This window comes from Haliaeetus albicilla, chromosome 27 (genome assembly GCF_947461875.1).
Source record: "Haliaeetus albicilla chromosome 27, bHalAlb1.1, whole genome shotgun sequence".
NCBI classification, from domain to species: Eukaryota; Metazoa; Chordata; class Aves; order Accipitriformes; family Accipitridae; genus Haliaeetus; species Haliaeetus albicilla.
In genome coordinates this window covers 4,588,662-4,606,066 of record NC_091509.1, presented here as the reverse complement: position 1 = coordinate 4,606,066, position 17,405 = coordinate 4,588,662, and the positions used below count along the sequence as shown (strand labels likewise).

General features: G+C 44.5%; 1 protein-coding gene across 4 annotated transcripts in view; it reads left to right on the top strand.

Annotated features, from left to right (window-relative positions):
* KCNIP1 (potassium voltage-gated channel interacting protein 1) overlaps window positions 1–17,405 on the top strand; it is a 463,655-nt gene that overhangs the window by 159,943 nt on the left and 286,307 nt on the right. Inside the window, exon 1 of one of the 4 annotated variants that reach the window (XM_069773042.1) lies at window positions 6,734–7,370. The exons of 2 other annotated variants lie outside the window; for them this stretch is intronic. Coding sequence is in view for 1 of the 2 variants with exons in the window: in XM_069773041.1 (XP_069629142.1) it covers window positions 7,310–7,370 (61 nt within the window). In the remaining variant the exon portion in view is untranslated. Of the gene's footprint in view, window positions 1–6,733; window positions 7,371–17,405 lie in introns of those variants that run through there. One more of the 4 variants, XM_069773041.1, reaches the window with a different exon arrangement.

Here is a 17,405-nt window from a genome sequence, read left to right as displayed (position 1 = left end):
ATAGACTGGAAAGCAAGTGGCTTTCCCACACTTTAATATTGTCACTGCCTGATTTATGTGAAAATCTAGATGATCCCAAAGCTTTAAGGCTCATTTATTCCATCTGATTTCTCAGCATTATTATTCGCTGGCTTTCATGTCATGAAAAATATATTTCCATCAAAATGGAAGGGAGGACCTTTAGCTTTTGAGATCTGCCAAAGCTAGCTAGCATGAGAATTTGCTTTGGGTCTGTAGAGGTGCAGTAATGAATCTTTTAATAGCTCCTGTTCTGCTACCTTGTCCTTACAAAGAGCAAAAGATGTCTTTGAAAACATCCCCATTTATTATAATGGCTCATGAATAGAGAAAAACAGAATGAAATTAGGCCCTTGTGTATTGTTGCTTTTTTGGAAAAAAGCATTTCCAAAAAATAGGTGCTGGAAAAAAAATACATGTGGTGAATTCTGACTTCGTGAAAATCTAGAGTAGGAAGACCTGATATGTCTTTATATTGATAAAAAGGTAAATGATGGCCCACAAAGATCCCCAAACACTTTTTACAGGTATAGGCCAGCAAAAACTGCCTCATCTTGGTCTCTGTGATCAAGCTGGTTTCCAGTGGCAGAGCAGATTGTCCCATGCTGCTTCAGTTTATCCCTGTATGTCTTTGCAGTGGCTGTGTGTGTTTGTTCAGTAGGTGGACTTTTCTTAGCTGTCTGCTTTCCTGCTTTGAACCGGGACAATTTCAGTGAGTTAATAATATACATTTGTAGTAAAGAAACACACCTCAAAATGTATTGGTTAGTGTAATTGAAACCTTAGCAGTCTAATCAAAGAATTATATTTAATAATAGCAGAGAAATAAAGAAAAGAAAAATGATGACTACTACTGCAAGAGAAGTGGTATGTTCGGCTTTCCTGTTCCTTGGAGTCCTGTGGGTTCAGTCTGGGGAGGGCTGCACTATGGAGTGTTGTCACCATCCCAAGCTCTGTGCATGTGGTTGTGACGGTGATGATTTCTACCTCTTCTCTTCAGCGTCCAGCTGGAGCTATTTTTATCCATTTCTTACCATGCTTTTCCACCTTTGTCTTCCTTAGTTGGTCTATGACTGTGTGGAGTGCTGCTGCCTGGAGCCTTACCACTGAGATGACCTGAAGGATGAGCCCTTCAGTGACACTGGAGGAGCATGTGGAGTGTTCCAGCATGGTGGGGTAGATATGCTCTCTGTAACTCCTCACCCAAGCAAGCAGTGACTCCAGCAATTGGACAGGTTATGGCTCAGAGAGGCTCCTGGCAGGTCTTCTGTGGAGCCTTGGGCTTAGGGTCAGGCAAAGCACTTGGCAGAGCATGTTCTGGCACAGACAGCCAAGGACAGCAACTGGTTAAAAATTTGCTAAGCAACAGAAACTCTCATTTCATTCTCTTAGAAAAGGAACATTTTCCTTGTTGCTTTTGATTTTTATTCCCCCCACCCCCTGGATAGCCAAGTCTCAGTGTCTCATGAATTGCTTTAAAAATCAGAGAGAGCTGGAAGAGAGGGCAAGAGCTTGTGGACAGCGCTCATGGTGCACAGGCAGCTTCTGCAGGGGGGCTGCCATATCGGTGCCTGTGCAATTGATGCAAAATTCATGCCTCCTACTCCACTCCGGCTGCTGTCCCTCATGGAGGAATCCATGCCCAGAGTACCACAGGAGCAACTGCATTTGCACTGCTAGGGGTACCCAGCTTGTCACTATGGCTGGAAGTGATTTTGTGCCAGAGCACTGAGCGGTAATTGGGCTGGTGTCCATGGGTCCCAATTATGAACACCTGACCAAGCTACAGTTGAGTGGACACAGCTGAAAGCAGGAGTCCTGGCATTTCTATGTCAGTGCTCAGGCGGCATCATCCCAGCTCCCAGTTTGCTACTTGTATGCTCTCAGTTGCTTGTCGGAAGGGCTTGGTTTACATTCGGCCTCAAGAAAAACAGTAGCTTCTCAGGTGAACAGAAAGTCACCTCTGCCTTAAAGTGAAGCACTCCTTGTTGGGTGAATGTAAAATGCTTCCCTGAAACAAGTGTTAGTTACTGACATATGAAAAATGAAATTCCTTTAGTCTTAAGCACATAGAAAGAAACTCTGACCAATGCTGCCTAGGTCTCTTTCGTAAAATACCCAGAAGGGAAAAGGAATCTATCACTTCCAGCTCTATATAGGTTTTTTAAAGCACAGCCTACCTGGAACCACTCAAAGCTGATAGATACAGAGTGAATGACAAGGGCTTGCTATAAACAGGCAGTTTTCAGATTTTATTTGTGTTGCTATTATGCAAATGCTTATTGCTGTACTTTGGGAGACAGAAAAAATACATCAGAAAGAATTTTACCAATGCCCTAAGTTTTAAAATCTGGGTATGTCTGAGGCATTCCCTTGCTAGTCCTACATATCGACGTCGCCAGCTTTGCCTTGTAGGAGAGGATGGCTGGTAAACAGAGATTACGTCCCTAGATACTGTGCTTAGGGAGGGTGTATTCTCCTGGCAACAGTCCACATTTCTGCATGATGAAAAAAACGGCCTCCCGCTCTACTTTCCTGTATATACCCACAAAAATACCAGAAATGCGTAGTTCGGGATAGATGTAACACAAGTGTGGTTTGGCTCCGTTTTGCTAGACTGCACTTGTCTTTAGTGGCAAGACAACCTGATCCTGCATCAGGGAGCAGAGCTGTAGCAATCCTTGTGACCTTGCTCCCAGGAGAATTCCATCCTGTACCGGTATCAGCTAGCTGGTGATATGACTCCCTAATTGAAGATGCTATATTTGCATTTATTAAAAATAATGAACTACTTATTCTGACCAAACCTTCTGGTTACATCCAACAAATAAGCACCTACATCACTGCTAGTGTCTGTCTTCTTTGCTCTGATGTTTCAAAGTCTCACGGATGCTTATTAAAAGCAACAGCATAGAGTTAAGAGGCAGAAAGAAATCAGGAAGAGGGTCAGTGAATAGTATTAGGTCATGGTTTTGTTAGTCAGTAGACAGAATTTATTACAATATGGTATATAGTAGTGGTAAAAGGAATGGGGTTTCATTGCTGGGAGACAATAATGATGGATTAGCGGTGACCCACGGGGACATGTCTGCCCTGCTGATCTGACCTAGCTTGGGAGATGAGCGCCCAGCATTGAGTGCTTGGCTGAGTATGTACACAGGCTTCTGTTGGGGCACAGGCATACCTCAATGGATGCTTTTCATGTGTTGCTGTATCTGTGAGTGCTTGGTGTGTGCCTGCCCGTCACCTGCATAAAGCACTTGTGGCCCTTTCCTGTGGGGGACTCTCCCCTCCTTAGCAGTGACTGCTGGGACGGTCACACAAGTCACCTGTTGGGTGACATTTTTGTTGGAAAGGGGATGGGTTTAGGCATGGCACAGGCATCATGAAGCATTACATATCTTCAGCTGTGCAAGTAAATGCTGGAGAACTGTGTAAATCATACCGTGAGAGAGCCCCACGATGTGCAGCTGGGGTTTCTGACTGCACTGGGAAGTTAGCAATGGCTGGACTCTGGAGCACTGCAAATCAATACTGCAGGCTGCAGTCAGGTTTGGCATAATATGGCATCTCCTTTCCTTGAGGTACTTTTGATCCTTTGATAGTAGCTCTTACCCAGGATGCTGGCTTAGTTACGCACACAACTAGAACTGTACATTTCACCATCACAGTCAGAGCTCAGTCTTCATCTCACCTCTAAAGGAAATACTCTGAAAATTATTCAGCTCCTTGGATAGAGGGTGACCATCAGCACTTGTTAAGTCTCAATTATTATCTCTTAGGTTGATAAATTTGTTGGGGAAAGAGAATTCCTGTGTGCTGTGGCAAATACCCTAATTCATTAGTGTTTGCAATGCTTCTATTCCTCTAAGGTCTTGATTTTTGGCTGTGAGAGAAAGCGGCTGCTTCTGACCTGGTGATCTGGGATTCTGTGCTTGTCCACCCAGTCTCAGACATCGTCCCTCCTCTTGTCCCCATTCTTGTATATTTGAGTGATACAAACAGAAATGTATGTAACCATTTATCCCCCTGATTTCATAGGGATCTGTCAATACTGGTTTCCAGCCAAGACAAATCTTTTCTCTTTCAAGTTTCAAAGAAAACCAAATATTCACATTTGCCCTCTGTCTTCATATACAATGCTGTTTTAAGTAGACAACAGTGCAGCATCAGGGGTGCAATTTTACCTTCCTGAATTACTTTTTTCTAGGGTATCTCACCATATCGGCAGCCTAATCTGTCGCTCCCAGGCCGAGCCCTTTCTGCGTGGCTGGGATCCAGCTGATGTCAGGATAAATCCTGAAGCCAGCTACTTTTTAGGTGCTTTTTGCTGAAACGAGGTTGTAGCAAGGTGGATGTCAGTCTCTTTTCCCAAGTAACAAGCGATCAGATGAGAGAAAATGGCCCTAAGTTGCACCAGGGGAGGTTTAGATTGGATATTAGGAAAAATTTCTTCACCACAAGGGCTGTCAGGCATTGGAACAGGCTGCCCAGGGAAGTGGTTGAGTCACCATCCCTGGAGGTATTTGAAAGAGGTGTAGATGTGGCACTTAGGGACCTGGTTTAGTGGTGGACTTGGCAGTGCTAGGTTAACAGTTGGACTTGATCTTAAAGGTCTTTTCCAACCTAAATGATTCTGTGGTTTTATGATAATCCATGTAGTTCTTTGCGACCATTTGCTTTGGACCTCTTCGGTGTCTAACACACTTTTCCCCAGTGCATGTGACGTGCGGAAAACAGACTCCACAATCAGTGACTCCCCTTCTCTCACATGAGTCAACTCAGGTGTGGTTTTGCGAGTGGATGATGTGACAGGAGTTGCAGCTCATTGACTTCTGCTAGTGACAACTTTGCCTAGATTGAGGAGGTTTCCATTTTTGATGTCTTGGAGAGACCATGCCTGGGAGCAGAGGACGGGGGAGCACAGTGTCCCACTGACAGCTGTTGCTTTTTGTGGTAGGATGCTTTTAGCTGACTTGATGCCAATAGAGAAGTCCAGAGGTGGCACTGAGACCTCCTGCTGCAGGGAGGCAGGACCACCGCAGCCCTCACCCACCAGTGAAGGCCTGATCCAGCACAGCTGCTGCCCCAAGAGCTGTGGAGGCTCTGTCATGGCACCCACGTCCAGTAAGGGTAGTAATGTATCACTGAGGTGGCAAAGGGGGTGCGAACCCAGCCTGCCAAACAGGAGCCCCACCATCTCTCTTTGTTCCCTGTTTGCATGAGAAATGAGAAATCCAGGCACGTCCTCACCTGCTGGTTTCTCATGCCAGCAACCATGGCATGAAGCAGCCACTGTTACGTGAGGGCACAACTGCCATGGCCTCTAATCATCCTCCAGCCTTTGTTGTGTGCACAAATACCAAGAGCAGTGATTTTCCACATGCGTGCTGTAGCCTATCTAACATTTCAATGTGTAAACACAAATAAAATATTAATAAAATAAATATAAATATTTAAATAAAAAAGCTTAAGAATCTCAAACAGCTTTTCAGTGCCTTGTGGATATCACCTTAGTCTGAGGAACCCCCATCTGGATCCAGGTGGATGGAGAAGCCTGTTAGCCCTGGGGCTGTGGGACAACAGCCGTGGCTAGCCTGGGGGAAGAACTGGGGGCAGGCAGGGAGCATTGCACAAGGCAGGACAGGCTCCCCCCACGATGACAGTGGCAGCACTGTGTGCCCCAAGTCTCAGGTACTTGGCACCTGCCTGCAAACTGATATGTTTCAGTTTAGGACTTTGGTATCTAAACAGGACCTTACCTCAGATGTTCCTCAGAAAAAGTTTAATTGCTGTGTTTTGAGTTGTAAAACAAGAAGAAAAAAAAAAGAAAACAAGAAAAAAAACCCACCCCAAATTATTTTGTGTAATGCCTTTTGCAACTAGCAACTAATTGAAAGCTCTTTGCTGGTATACACTAGGGATGCAAATACACCTGTGAATGAAAGACAGCATTGCTGGCAGCGTGTGAGCAGAAGGTAACACAGGGCTTTAACCTCCAGGGACACCGATGCTGTGCAGCTTCTGATCCTGGGGGCTCTGGGATCTGCGTTTGATGAAATCTTTACTGCAAAGTTAGAGGAAAGCTGGGGAAACCTGTTGAGACAAGGTGCTTTGGTCTCTGGTGTAAAATGAATTTCTTTAGACAAATACAGTATTTGCACAGATGCCGCCTTAATCTCAGTCACCGTGTGCAAATAGCAAATTAATTCTGGTTCTGACAGCTGCCTAGGTATATTTAACTCTTTCTGTACTTGAGCACTTGCTATTTCACCTTCTGAGAAAACATAAGAAGATGCATAGCTGATTTTTTGAAATATGACAGAACTGAAGAAAATGCTGGGAATTGTCCTACCTCCTCCGAGCCACTGGATGTTTGCACAATTTAGCTTCAATGGTTTGTTGTTTTAACATCCTTAAAAAGGATATGCGCATACATACTTGGCAGAAAAATAAGTTGTTAGCAACTGTCTTGCTTCTAGTGCATGAGAAAGTATGCAAAGGAAAAGGATTGTAGTGAAATTTTCTGGTTTCCCCTGTTGCGCTTACTTATTTTCCCCTGACTTTTCTGTTTGAGAAGACTGTTAGAGATTGCTGCTTCCTACCTTTCTGTCAGACTCTTAATTAGCAGGAGCACGCAGTCCGCGCAGCTGGGGCTTTGATGCCTTGCTCACTACCGTTTCCCACTCAGAAGATTTCCATTCATTCCGAATTGGTACCCAGCCCAAAGCCCTGGCTTCCCCCCTGAGACCCTCAGCATGTCTACAGGACTCCAGTTTAGTATTCACTGGAAGAGATGCACTGATGCTCCCTCACTAGACCTACAGGCTGCTGGTTGGAGCCATAAGGGAACGGGAGGAAGAATTAGCCTGTGTGTTTATGTGGCTGTGCTCCAGTAAATATTTTGATGCATCTGCTGCCAGCTCTGGTCTGAGGGAATCTACCTAGCATTTAAATTTTGATGGGGAGCTGTTTTGAATAATAACAGTGCAGCCGGCTGTGAGTCAGTGCATGTGTGTTGACTTAAAAAAAAAAAAAACCCTCAAAGCTTAACGCTTGCTGAACGCTGAGCTGCAGTGCTTTGCTTTTTCCCTCCTCCTTTCTTCTTTTCTTTCTTCTCTTGACTTCCTCTGTTTTGTTTTGTTCTTGGGGGCATTTCACATAGATTTTGTTCACTGGCGGTGGGGGGGTGGGGTGAGAAGAATAAAAAAAAAAAACAACAACAACCCAAAACCCAAAAAACCCACAGCCAAAATAAATCCTCCCCAAAAACTCACAAGTAGCTTTTGCAATGGGTGCTGTAATGGGTACGTTCTCTTCTCTACAAACGAAACAAAGAAGACCATCAAAAGGTAAGACCTCCTGTTTTGCTTTTCCTGTCCCTTCTGTATATTTGCTAGGAGAGAAATTTATATTAGGAAGGGAGGAGAAAATGAACATGTGCCACTTGCAAGTAACCCAGCAATGTTTATGTGAGGTGTAATTTGCAGAGGAGAGTGGGATGCGAGGTGGTGGAGGAAACGTGTGGGCATGAGGAAATTGCTGTGGAGGGGCTTGGGGGTGAAAAGCATCTGAAATACTGTAATCCTTCGTACAAGCATGTATGAGAAACTCAGTGACTCCATATGCAGAGCACTTGCAGAAAAGACCTGTTTATTTCCAAATCCCATGTTGTATAAACCTATTGAGGAGGGAATAAGATTCAGATACACAGCAAATTCTTCCCAATACCTTGTGGTTTCTGTCTCAGAAAGTATTGTTAGAGTCAGTGTTGCATATTCAGTAATCCAGCACTAAGTGTGCAGTACTAATGATGTGTGTTTTATAAAGATTATCGAGAGGGGAAAAAAATTAGGGTGTTTCATAAAGAAGGAGAGGAGGAGAAGCTCATGAAAAATGAGCAAGTAAGCAGCAATTCCAGGGATTTTAATCCTTAAATCTATAAATACCGGCTGTGAAATGCTGATTTTTTCAGGTCTGGTTTGTGTAGTGTTTGCCTGAGCTTTGCTCAATTTCCTTCAGGCTTAATTCAAAAATTCCAGGGTGCTGGTGAGCAGAAAGTTAAAAGCACTGTCAGGGGCACGTCCATACCATACAGAATGAGTATTATTTAGAAAACAGAAAGACTCTGTAACTTCAGCAAGTGTTTCTGCTGTTTGGAAATATTCCCTGCCAGAACCTCTGCATTTAACAGTCTCTCAGTATTTCTAGGTTAGGTCTCTATTTCCACTGGATCTGTTGCTCAGTTCATATCTATACTTTTGAATTGCAGGTTGGTATGGATTTTCTAGCAATTTAAATTAAAAATTGTCTTGGGAAATATCAAACATCAAGTAATCACTCTAAGGAGAAATGGGGAAGGGCTGTGCAGGGGATTGGATTGTGGCAAGTTTGTGAGCAAGTGTAAAATTCTGTTTTCCTGGTACAAGACGGGTAGGGTAGAATAAAATTTTACATTGAAATGCGTGTACATGCTTTACAATTTACCTTTCTGTGCTGCTATAATGCAACCATAATTGTACAATCGTCTGGAATGTTTATGATATTATTTATAATGCAAGCATAACTGTATGATTGTCTAAGCACTGAGTCACACCTGAAGCTGTGAGAGTTGTGTTTAGGCACTGTGAAGTACATGAGAGCTGAACACAGTGCGCTGCCATAGTGGCTGCTGTGACACCAAGGGCTGTCTTATCCACCTGCCAGAAACCTGGGAGCTGGATCTGATTTCCACTAAACGTAGATAATTTTTGGCTGAATGTATCTGTTCTCTACTACTTTGTTGTCTTGTGATTGGCTGAACTCTCTGGTGGGTGGAAGAAATTGCTTTTTGTTGGAGTTCATGAGCAGTAAAAATCCAGCACCTGGTCACACATTTGAACATTTACAGTGAGATTCAATCTTGTTGATGCCTGCTGGCAGTGGTTGTTCAGCTATATTTATCAAAACTTGTGTTCCCAGAGCTATCTCCTCTTGGCTCTGATGTGTTATCCATGTGGTGTTGCTGGTTAGCAGGGCACCCAGTTGGAGACAGCAAGTTGGAAGAAATTCCTTTGTTTTTCTTGGCTATTTTCAAAGCCAGTACAGAATTTCACACCTTTTAGTCACTATTTACCTGGCAGGAAAGAGCATTACACAACAACGTGCTGCTGGTTTCAGCTGACTTCAGTCAGTTGCAGATGTTCAAGACCGATGCCCAGAGGATCCCCCAGATCTCCAAAAGGAAGTCACAGAGGCATGTTTGCCACGCATGCCTCTGAGCTGGTAGGTGTGTTTTGCACTGACTGTGAGCGCTTCACCTTGTCAGCAGTGAAACACACTAATATGTGCTGGGCTTGTATACAATCTGAAGTTATTCTTTGTCTGTGAGCTAAATAGTTAGTAGAAGTCAAACATCACTACATGATGGATCCCTTAGTGTTGCCCACCCATTCCTTCAGCATTTCCTCCAGCCCCAGGCCATCCTGCCTGGTGGCCTCCACTAGACCCTGCTCTGGTGTATCCACGTCTGTCTTGTACTGGGGAGCCCAAAACTGGCCACGGCACTCTGGATGTGCTCACGCAAGTGCTGAGCAGAGGGGAAGGATCACTCGTCCCAGTGCTGGCTGCATGGCTGTTGATGCAGCCAGCTGTGCGGGTTGCCTTTTCTGCCAGAGGGCACCTTGCCAACGATGCCTGGGTGTAACTGCTCCGTTTGATGTTGTTGTGTCTATCTTTTATTGAGTAAAGTGTTTATTATCTATTTTATTATTAGATTATCATCTACTATTATTTATTATATCTATCTTTGTGTTTATTTGAATATTTCACGATTTAAGTAGGAGTTAAATACTGCTGCTAAAACAAGGGCTTGAAGAAATAGTTATAACAGGGCTAGATCCACCCCTCTGCAAATACACTGTCATCTTGGTAAATATGTGCTCTTCCAAGTAGTTTGAAGACAATTTATGTAGCCTTTTCTAGCTAAGCAGCTCACTCGTGTATCTGAAGCTACTTATCTTTGGTGTAATAAACGAGAAGCAAAAACCATGCATGTATATTGTTTTAAGAATAGGTAAAATAAACAGGTCATGTCTAAGGTGAGGAGTTTCCAGAGCTTGCTTAATATCAGTAAGCACGTGGTGGATCCTGGCATGGTGGGCTCAAGTGGCCTGTGCGGAATCCTTCCAGCTCTAGTGTAGGACACGGCTCCGCTCCCACTGCTCCCCCTCACACCCCGCTCGTGGCTGGGTCTGGGGCGCTGGCAGTGGGACTCGTGGCTGGTTCAGTTATTCCAGCTGGGAGCAGCAATGCTTGAGGATATATTGTAGCGCTGTTCAAGAGTACAAGATTTAATTCCTTGTTTTAATGAAAATGGGGAGCCTGAATCAATAAAGGAAAGAGTAGCACAGAAATTGCCTTAAAGTTGAGAGCAGTGGTCCATCAAGTGCAAGACCTTGTCTCTGGGAGTGGATAGTGTTGTGGGTTTGTAGAGGAGGAGATCATTCGTTTGGCTTGAATGTGAAAACTTAATCCAATATAATTGGGCATTTTCTCTAGGCAGGTTATTAGCCACGTGCCCTGTCCTGCGGGATAAAGATTTCTACATCTTAGATTTGCAATCCTATCAGTAAAGCTGGAGAAGCTTTCCCTGTTCACTGGAGTGTCCCTGGATAGTCTATGAGATTTGTGCTGTTTGCTTCAGTAGTGGCTCGGGGCATTTCCACAGATTATTTGTACATTTCATTAGAAATTATTTCCTCTGATCTCAATTGATGGCACTGTAACTTCATTCACTGTTGGGATTCTTCTTGTCTGCCTTTTCCAGCATTCTGAGTTGCCCTAGTAAAAGATAATACCTCTTTCTACCACATTTGCTTTGCTTATATCTCAGACCAGCAAAGCTGCGCAGCGTTCCTGGGGTCCTAGCGGAGCCTGGCTGAGGTCCTGGGGTACAAGCTGACTGTGAGCCAGCAAGGGGTCCCCGAGCAAAGGGGGACAGCAGCCTCCTGGGCTGCGCTAGGCAGAGCATCTCCAGCACGTCGAGGGAGGTGATGCTTCTCTGCCCAGCACTGGTGAAACATCCACAGTGCTGTGGCTGGTGCTGGGCTCCCCAGTACAGGAGAGGTGGGGACTTACTGGACTGAGTCCACTGAGGCGCCACGAGGAATATTAAGCGATTGGAGCATCTGACATATGGGAAGAAGCTGAGAGAGCTGGGACTGTCCAGCCAGTGGCAGAGGAGGCTCAGGGGGATCTTACCAGAGTGTATAAATACCTGATGCAGGGAAGTAGAGGTGATGGAGCCAGGCTCTTCTCAGTGGTTCCCAGTGACAGGACAAGGGGCGATGCGCACAAATTGAAATACAAGAAATTGCACTTCAATATAAGAAAAAAATTTTACTGTGAGGGTGAGTGAACACTGGAACAGGCTGCCCAGAGGGACTGTGGAGTCTCCATCCCTGGAGATACTCAGAACCCCACTGGACACAGTCCTGAGCAAGCTGCTGTGGTTAACCCTGCCTTGAGGAGAAGATAGGACAAGACAATCTTCTGAGGTCCCTTCCAACCTCACCAACCCTCTGGCTCTGGGATTACGGTCACTTTAAAAACCTAAAGATGTAAGGACTTGAGGGTACTGGGAACAGGAAGAAACATTAAGAGCTCAGTATGGACCAAACGCCAACAAAGCTGGGAGGAGTGCTTGGTCCTCTCTTAGTACATGAGCAGTTAGCGCTTAGATACAAGATTAAGATGGGCTTGAGAATTTTCAGTTGCTTGTATATCCTCCAGCAAACATAAGCAATAAAACAATAAATGAGTTAGGGAAAAAGAAATCAAAACCACAACAACACTAAAAGGCAGAGGGGCCAGCACAGCAGATAATGCACACACAAATACATCTCTGGTTTCAACTAGCTGCAGAAATAAAGGTTTTTCATGTGTTTTTTACAGTCTGCAGCCAATCATTACCAAATTCGTGGCTAGAATCAGCCATTTCCATATTTGTCATGGAAACGTTCGGATTAGCAGATTGCTAAAGCAGGGGGAATTTCTTGTTTTGACTGCTTTCCATATCTCTGTGGTAGTGTGCAGTGGGGATGGTTACACTGCCATTTGTGGGCAAATTCAATTACAGTAGAAAAGGAAAATCAAGGAATAAGGGATAAGCTACGTTTGCTCTTTCTTTTGTCTTTTGCCCCCCGCACAGTGGAAGTGAAATAAAACTCAAATATTTCTCAATACCCGAATCTTGTTGGCCTTAGAGCTTCAGGCCCCAGCTCTTACCCTGACTGCACTAGCAGAAAGCAGCACCACTTTCAATTGGGAATCTGCATCTGTTGAATGTGAGTACAGTTGTTTAATTTTGCAAGAGCTAACAGCAGGAATTCACTTTGCTTAAAATGTCAGTTGGGCCATTTTTATAGTGATCAATTTCTAGACTTTGTTTTGAGGGAAAGTTTGTTTTGAAATGACTTATTGTCCAAAAGCATCATATTTTGTGTCTGATCAGCTGGATTTTTAAGTGGTTTACTTAACCAGGAAACCACTCAACATTGCTTGACTCGTCAGTCTTCACAAGAATATCAGACTGACCTGAGCTCCTAAGATTGCTGGTCATGGCTGTGCCCTTTCAGTTCCCTGTGCTACAACAATCTGCTTCTCCACTCAAAAGGAGAAAAAGTGGTTCAATAGTGTTTCAAGGAATCGGTCCTGTTCAGCCCTAGACCTACAGCTGCAGAATGGAGGTGATAGATTTGGGCAGTTGAGCTGCCCTGGTATTTACTTTGCCCAGTACGTACCATTACAAAATAACTCTTGTAAGCTGTTTACCAGGGCTTTATTCGCAGTAGGTCTTTGAAATTCATCTGGGAGGAGCAACAGACTTGCATTTACCCCTCAAAAATCTGTTCATGTTTGGCAGAAAGAAAAGGTTTGAAAGTTGCCCTTCTGTTGCTTCTGCTCCTCAAAGAAACTTGACAGCTGTCACTGTTGTGAACAAATGTGTGTGTCCTAAAGACTCTGACCATACAACCCTGTGTCCTGGGTATTTTGTTAATGGAGAGAAGATCTCAGTTCCCCACCCGTTTTCCTTCTAGAGCAAGGAGAGCATCCATCCCCCTGGTCGGAGACCTGAGCCTACAGGTGCTTGAGTGAATGGAAGAAATGGCTGATTTGGTTTCTCCTGGCTGTGCCCGAGAGCCAATACACGGCACTGACATCTCATTTTCTCTCCCTAGTTTTTTCTGATCATCACCTGATGCAGTCTGGCAGGTCAGGTATGTGGTCAGCTGCCTGAGCTGAAAACTGAGGGTCTGACAGGCAGTTTTTTCCAAGAAATTGTCTTTGTAACGGCTGTACGGAACAGCACTCAGCAACAAAACTGTTTGATGTAAGCACTCCATCAGAAGCAATTTGGAAAAATTGTGATGACCAATAAGTGTTCCTCAGAATATGCCACTTTGCGTGAAACACTTTGTTTCTCCAAAGTGCACAGAGGTGCATGGGAGGCTGCTTGGTGTCGTGGTACCAAACATCCCAGCTACATGGCTGGGACGTGCCTGCAATGGGTGGCACAGAGGCATGAGAGCTGTTTGCACCCTGCTTCCCGGTGTCCTCAGCAACCCTGTGCCAGAGCTCGCATGGATGTGGGTTTGCTTAGAGGTGGGTAGAACTTATGGACTTGTGGCTGCTTCCATTCCCCACCCCCCCACCATTCAGCCCAAATTTCTTTAGCTCCTGTGCATTTGCTAGCTCTAAATTTCTTCCCTTGCCTCTTGCTTTGTTTCCTGCTTGCTTCCCTATAAATACAACTGGCAGTGAGGCAGAGTGATCTCAAATACCTGGTCTTAAGAGTGGAAAGCACTGATTAAATTAAAATAAGCTATGTGTGTCCCTGAGTGCTTCCCACAGGCATACAGCACCTGCCTGAAATGCTGTAGTCAGACCCAGCTTGGAGGTTTGGAATAAATTAAAATGGATGGAGGAAAGTAGATTACATAGTGTGTTATATGTTATGTTGCATTAGCATACGTGTGTGCTTATTTCCTGCCCTTGAGTATGGGTACTATGTGCCACTCAAAGTGTAGCACATCCATGCAGAGCCATGAAATCCCACTACAAAAGAGGTGATTAGAGACTTCAGTTTTGCATGCTAGTAGGCTGCAGTGCTTTGAAGTTTCTTTTTGCTCCACAGTAATCCAAAAGGGTAAAACAGAAGATATTTTCCAACTTTTAACTTCCAGTCTTGGTAATCTTCCAACTTTTATCGTCATCAGCTCGTCCAGTGTCTGTTACTGGGTATTTGATGTCTGGAATGGGCACTAGGAAGAACTTGGATTTTTGCAGTTGAAAATATTTAACACTGTAGATCTGAAAAGCTTGGAACTTAATACTTAACAGAGGTTTTGGCCAATTCCCAGCTTTACAGTTGTTAATATCACCGAATATGTAAACAGGAGTCAGTTAGGGTTATACAAATCTTTTAAGGAAAAACTTATCTATAAAAAAGCAGACCAATGTCAACCAAAGCAAGTTATAAACTCATGCTGATTTTGGTTAAATGGGGGGGATAAAAATGTTTTCTTTCTCTACTTATAAACCTACAATCAAAATGTTTATTTTGTTATTTATTTAAGCTTTATTAAAAACCTTGAATATTTACAAATTTTTCAAAAATTAAGTGTTTTGGTTTTTTAGCTGAAATGTTTCATTAATCAAAATTGATAATTGTCATTATTCACTAAAACTTTCCAAACACTTCATTGGCTTGTAATATTATTGTAGTTTTAGAACCAAATAGAGAAGTGTGACTGCTAAAGTATTTCCTCCATTGCAGCATGGGACAGACCCGGACGGGTCTTTATGTCAAGTTGTCAAGTGCTGTGTTTCTTATTCAAAATCATTACTCAGAGAACGTAATGGTACAGTGATGCAGAAAGTTTGGGTACCTGCTTAGGGTCTCTGAGTCATGTTGCTGCTCATACCATGGCTATTTGCAAGGTAAGAAGCTTCTGCATTTTTCTCAAAGAGGTGTCTCCCAGCAGGTGCAGGATGCTCTAGGTACTCCATATCCTCCCCTGCAGTAAGGTACCAAAATGCATGGCAGGGGTCTTACCCGACTGGGAAATGCAGGTTAGAGCTATATGGTACCACAGCAGCATTTCTAACCAAAATATATTGAGGGCTCCAAGCAAGGTGTTCAGTTTTTCCCCTTTTATTGTTTCTGAGATGCCAGAAGGAAGGGGAATAACTTATTGCAAGATGGATTGTACTTAGCAAATCAAAAATGGTTAAAAGTGTAAACTGCATCCACAGTTTCAAAATAAGTGAGTCAAAAATTAAGGAAGCCATGCCCAGATATCTCCATTCTGTGTTTGTGGCCATCACAGTGGGGTGATGTCTTTGGTTTGGACTGAAAACTGTACAGATAGTGGTCAGTTAAATTCTAACTGTGTTCATGAAAATGGGGATGTAACTCATGCTGGCACTGATGGGGATAGGGAGGCTGTGATGGGGCTAGTCTGAGGAGTCCAAACAAACCACAGGAGAAATGAGGCAAAGTTCACAGGCAGTAAGCGTGGCTGGCGGGGAGGCAGGGAAGGACTGTGTGCCAGCGGACAGAGGCAGGACAGCAGAACTGCCCGGGAGGCTGAACTCAAACCTGCGGGGCAGGCTGAGGGAGGCAGCCCAAGGCAGCAGGGGAGCTGGCCTGGCCGTGGTGCGGGGACGTTTTAAGGAAGACACGAACTGGGTAACAGAGCCATCCTTTCCTGGCAGAGCTCAGCTACATCTGTTTGGCTTTCCTCAATCCAAACATTACTTGCTTGACATATTCAACAGCCGCAGCTCTTCACACACACCAGTGTTTGCTTATCTCTTGCTCCACAAAAACCCTCTTCCCGCAGGCTCATTCTGTGGGTGGCTAGTTGGGAAGTGCCCAGAATTTCCATAGATGGCCACAGCTACGGTCTCTAAAAGCCAATGGGTAGGCACAGGACATTTTATATTGTGGCTGAGAACAGCTACTGGAGAACATGATTGTGAGGATACATGTTGTGCTGCTGGAGGCAGGTTTCTAGGAAACCCAAGAGATGCCTGCATCGTTCTGCTGAAGGGTACTTAGTGGAAAGGGAGAGTGTGACCTCGGAGGGGGGGAGCCGAATTACAGCATGCCAGAGATCAGTACTGAACATCAGGGGCTTTTAGTGCTCTGACAAGATAAATGTTTCTGCCTGTCAAATTTATATGCAGGAAAATATGGATGAAACAAGCTATGTTAACAAGATTGTAGCCAGTTAGACAGAGCACAGTTTCAGAAGCGGAGCTTGAATGATTTGACAACAATTCTAACTTTGCCTGCCTGCAGGTCGGGGCCAAGCACCCAGGTATTTTTTCCCAGGCTGCTGTTGCTTTCTTCTAGTGAGTGATGCTACACAGCAGCCCCATAGATTTTTTGATTATCAGCTGAAATCTCAGGCAAGGCCCCTGATTTACCACATCAAACTGCGTGAGCTGAGGCTTGCTCTCTGTAGGGTACGCACACAGCCCTGTGAAGGATAATGTTGTTCGCTCCCTGGCTGCAAAATGTTGGGAACCAGCATGGCATTTGTGGGGAAGGGCAATTTCCCTTAGGAAAGCTGTTTCATCGTGTGCAGGTGAAGCCCATGATGCAGCAGGGAGCATTGGCACGCCTTTGCACTCTTAATCCTCACAGTTCAAGGGACTTGAGCATTGCTGTCTGAACTGGGAGCAGCGCATGAAAAGAAAAAAATGTGAAGCAGGAAACTTTTGTGTCAGTGCAGAGAGGATTGCTGTCTGCTAATCCTAATAAGCCAGTGTAATTGAATTGGCACACTAGTTTACATGCTGCTCTGGGAGAGTCAGACATGACCCCAAACTGATACTAGCACCCCAGGAATTGAAAGTGTGTCCTTGTATGGATCTGAATCCCTGTAACATGGTGTTTGTTTTTATCTAATATTTTAACATGTGAGCTGACAGAAGGTCTAGTTTGCAGTCCTGTGCATACAGAATTAGCCAGGCTGTAGGCAACTAGACAGAGCTGCATTAGGGCATGATGAAAATCCTGCCTGGGTGGACATTTGTACGTACTGAACGATGGGCAAAGGCAAGCGTGTGCAGTTCTGCAAAGGAAATCTGGTCCCACAAGGTCCATTCCTGTTTGTGTAGGCAGCAACCGGACCCGCAGGCAGAGCAGGTTTGGTGCTGGGACAGAAAGCCAACCAGACACTGATCTTTCAGCAAAGTGCCTTTCATTTCCAGGGCCTTAAGGCATTAAAAGGGGCTATTTACAACAGCAATTTGGCATCCTCTACTTGGCAGGAGTTGAGGACAGTACAGCTGAGCTACTGCCCTATCATTTCTAATCACCTTCGCGATGGAGC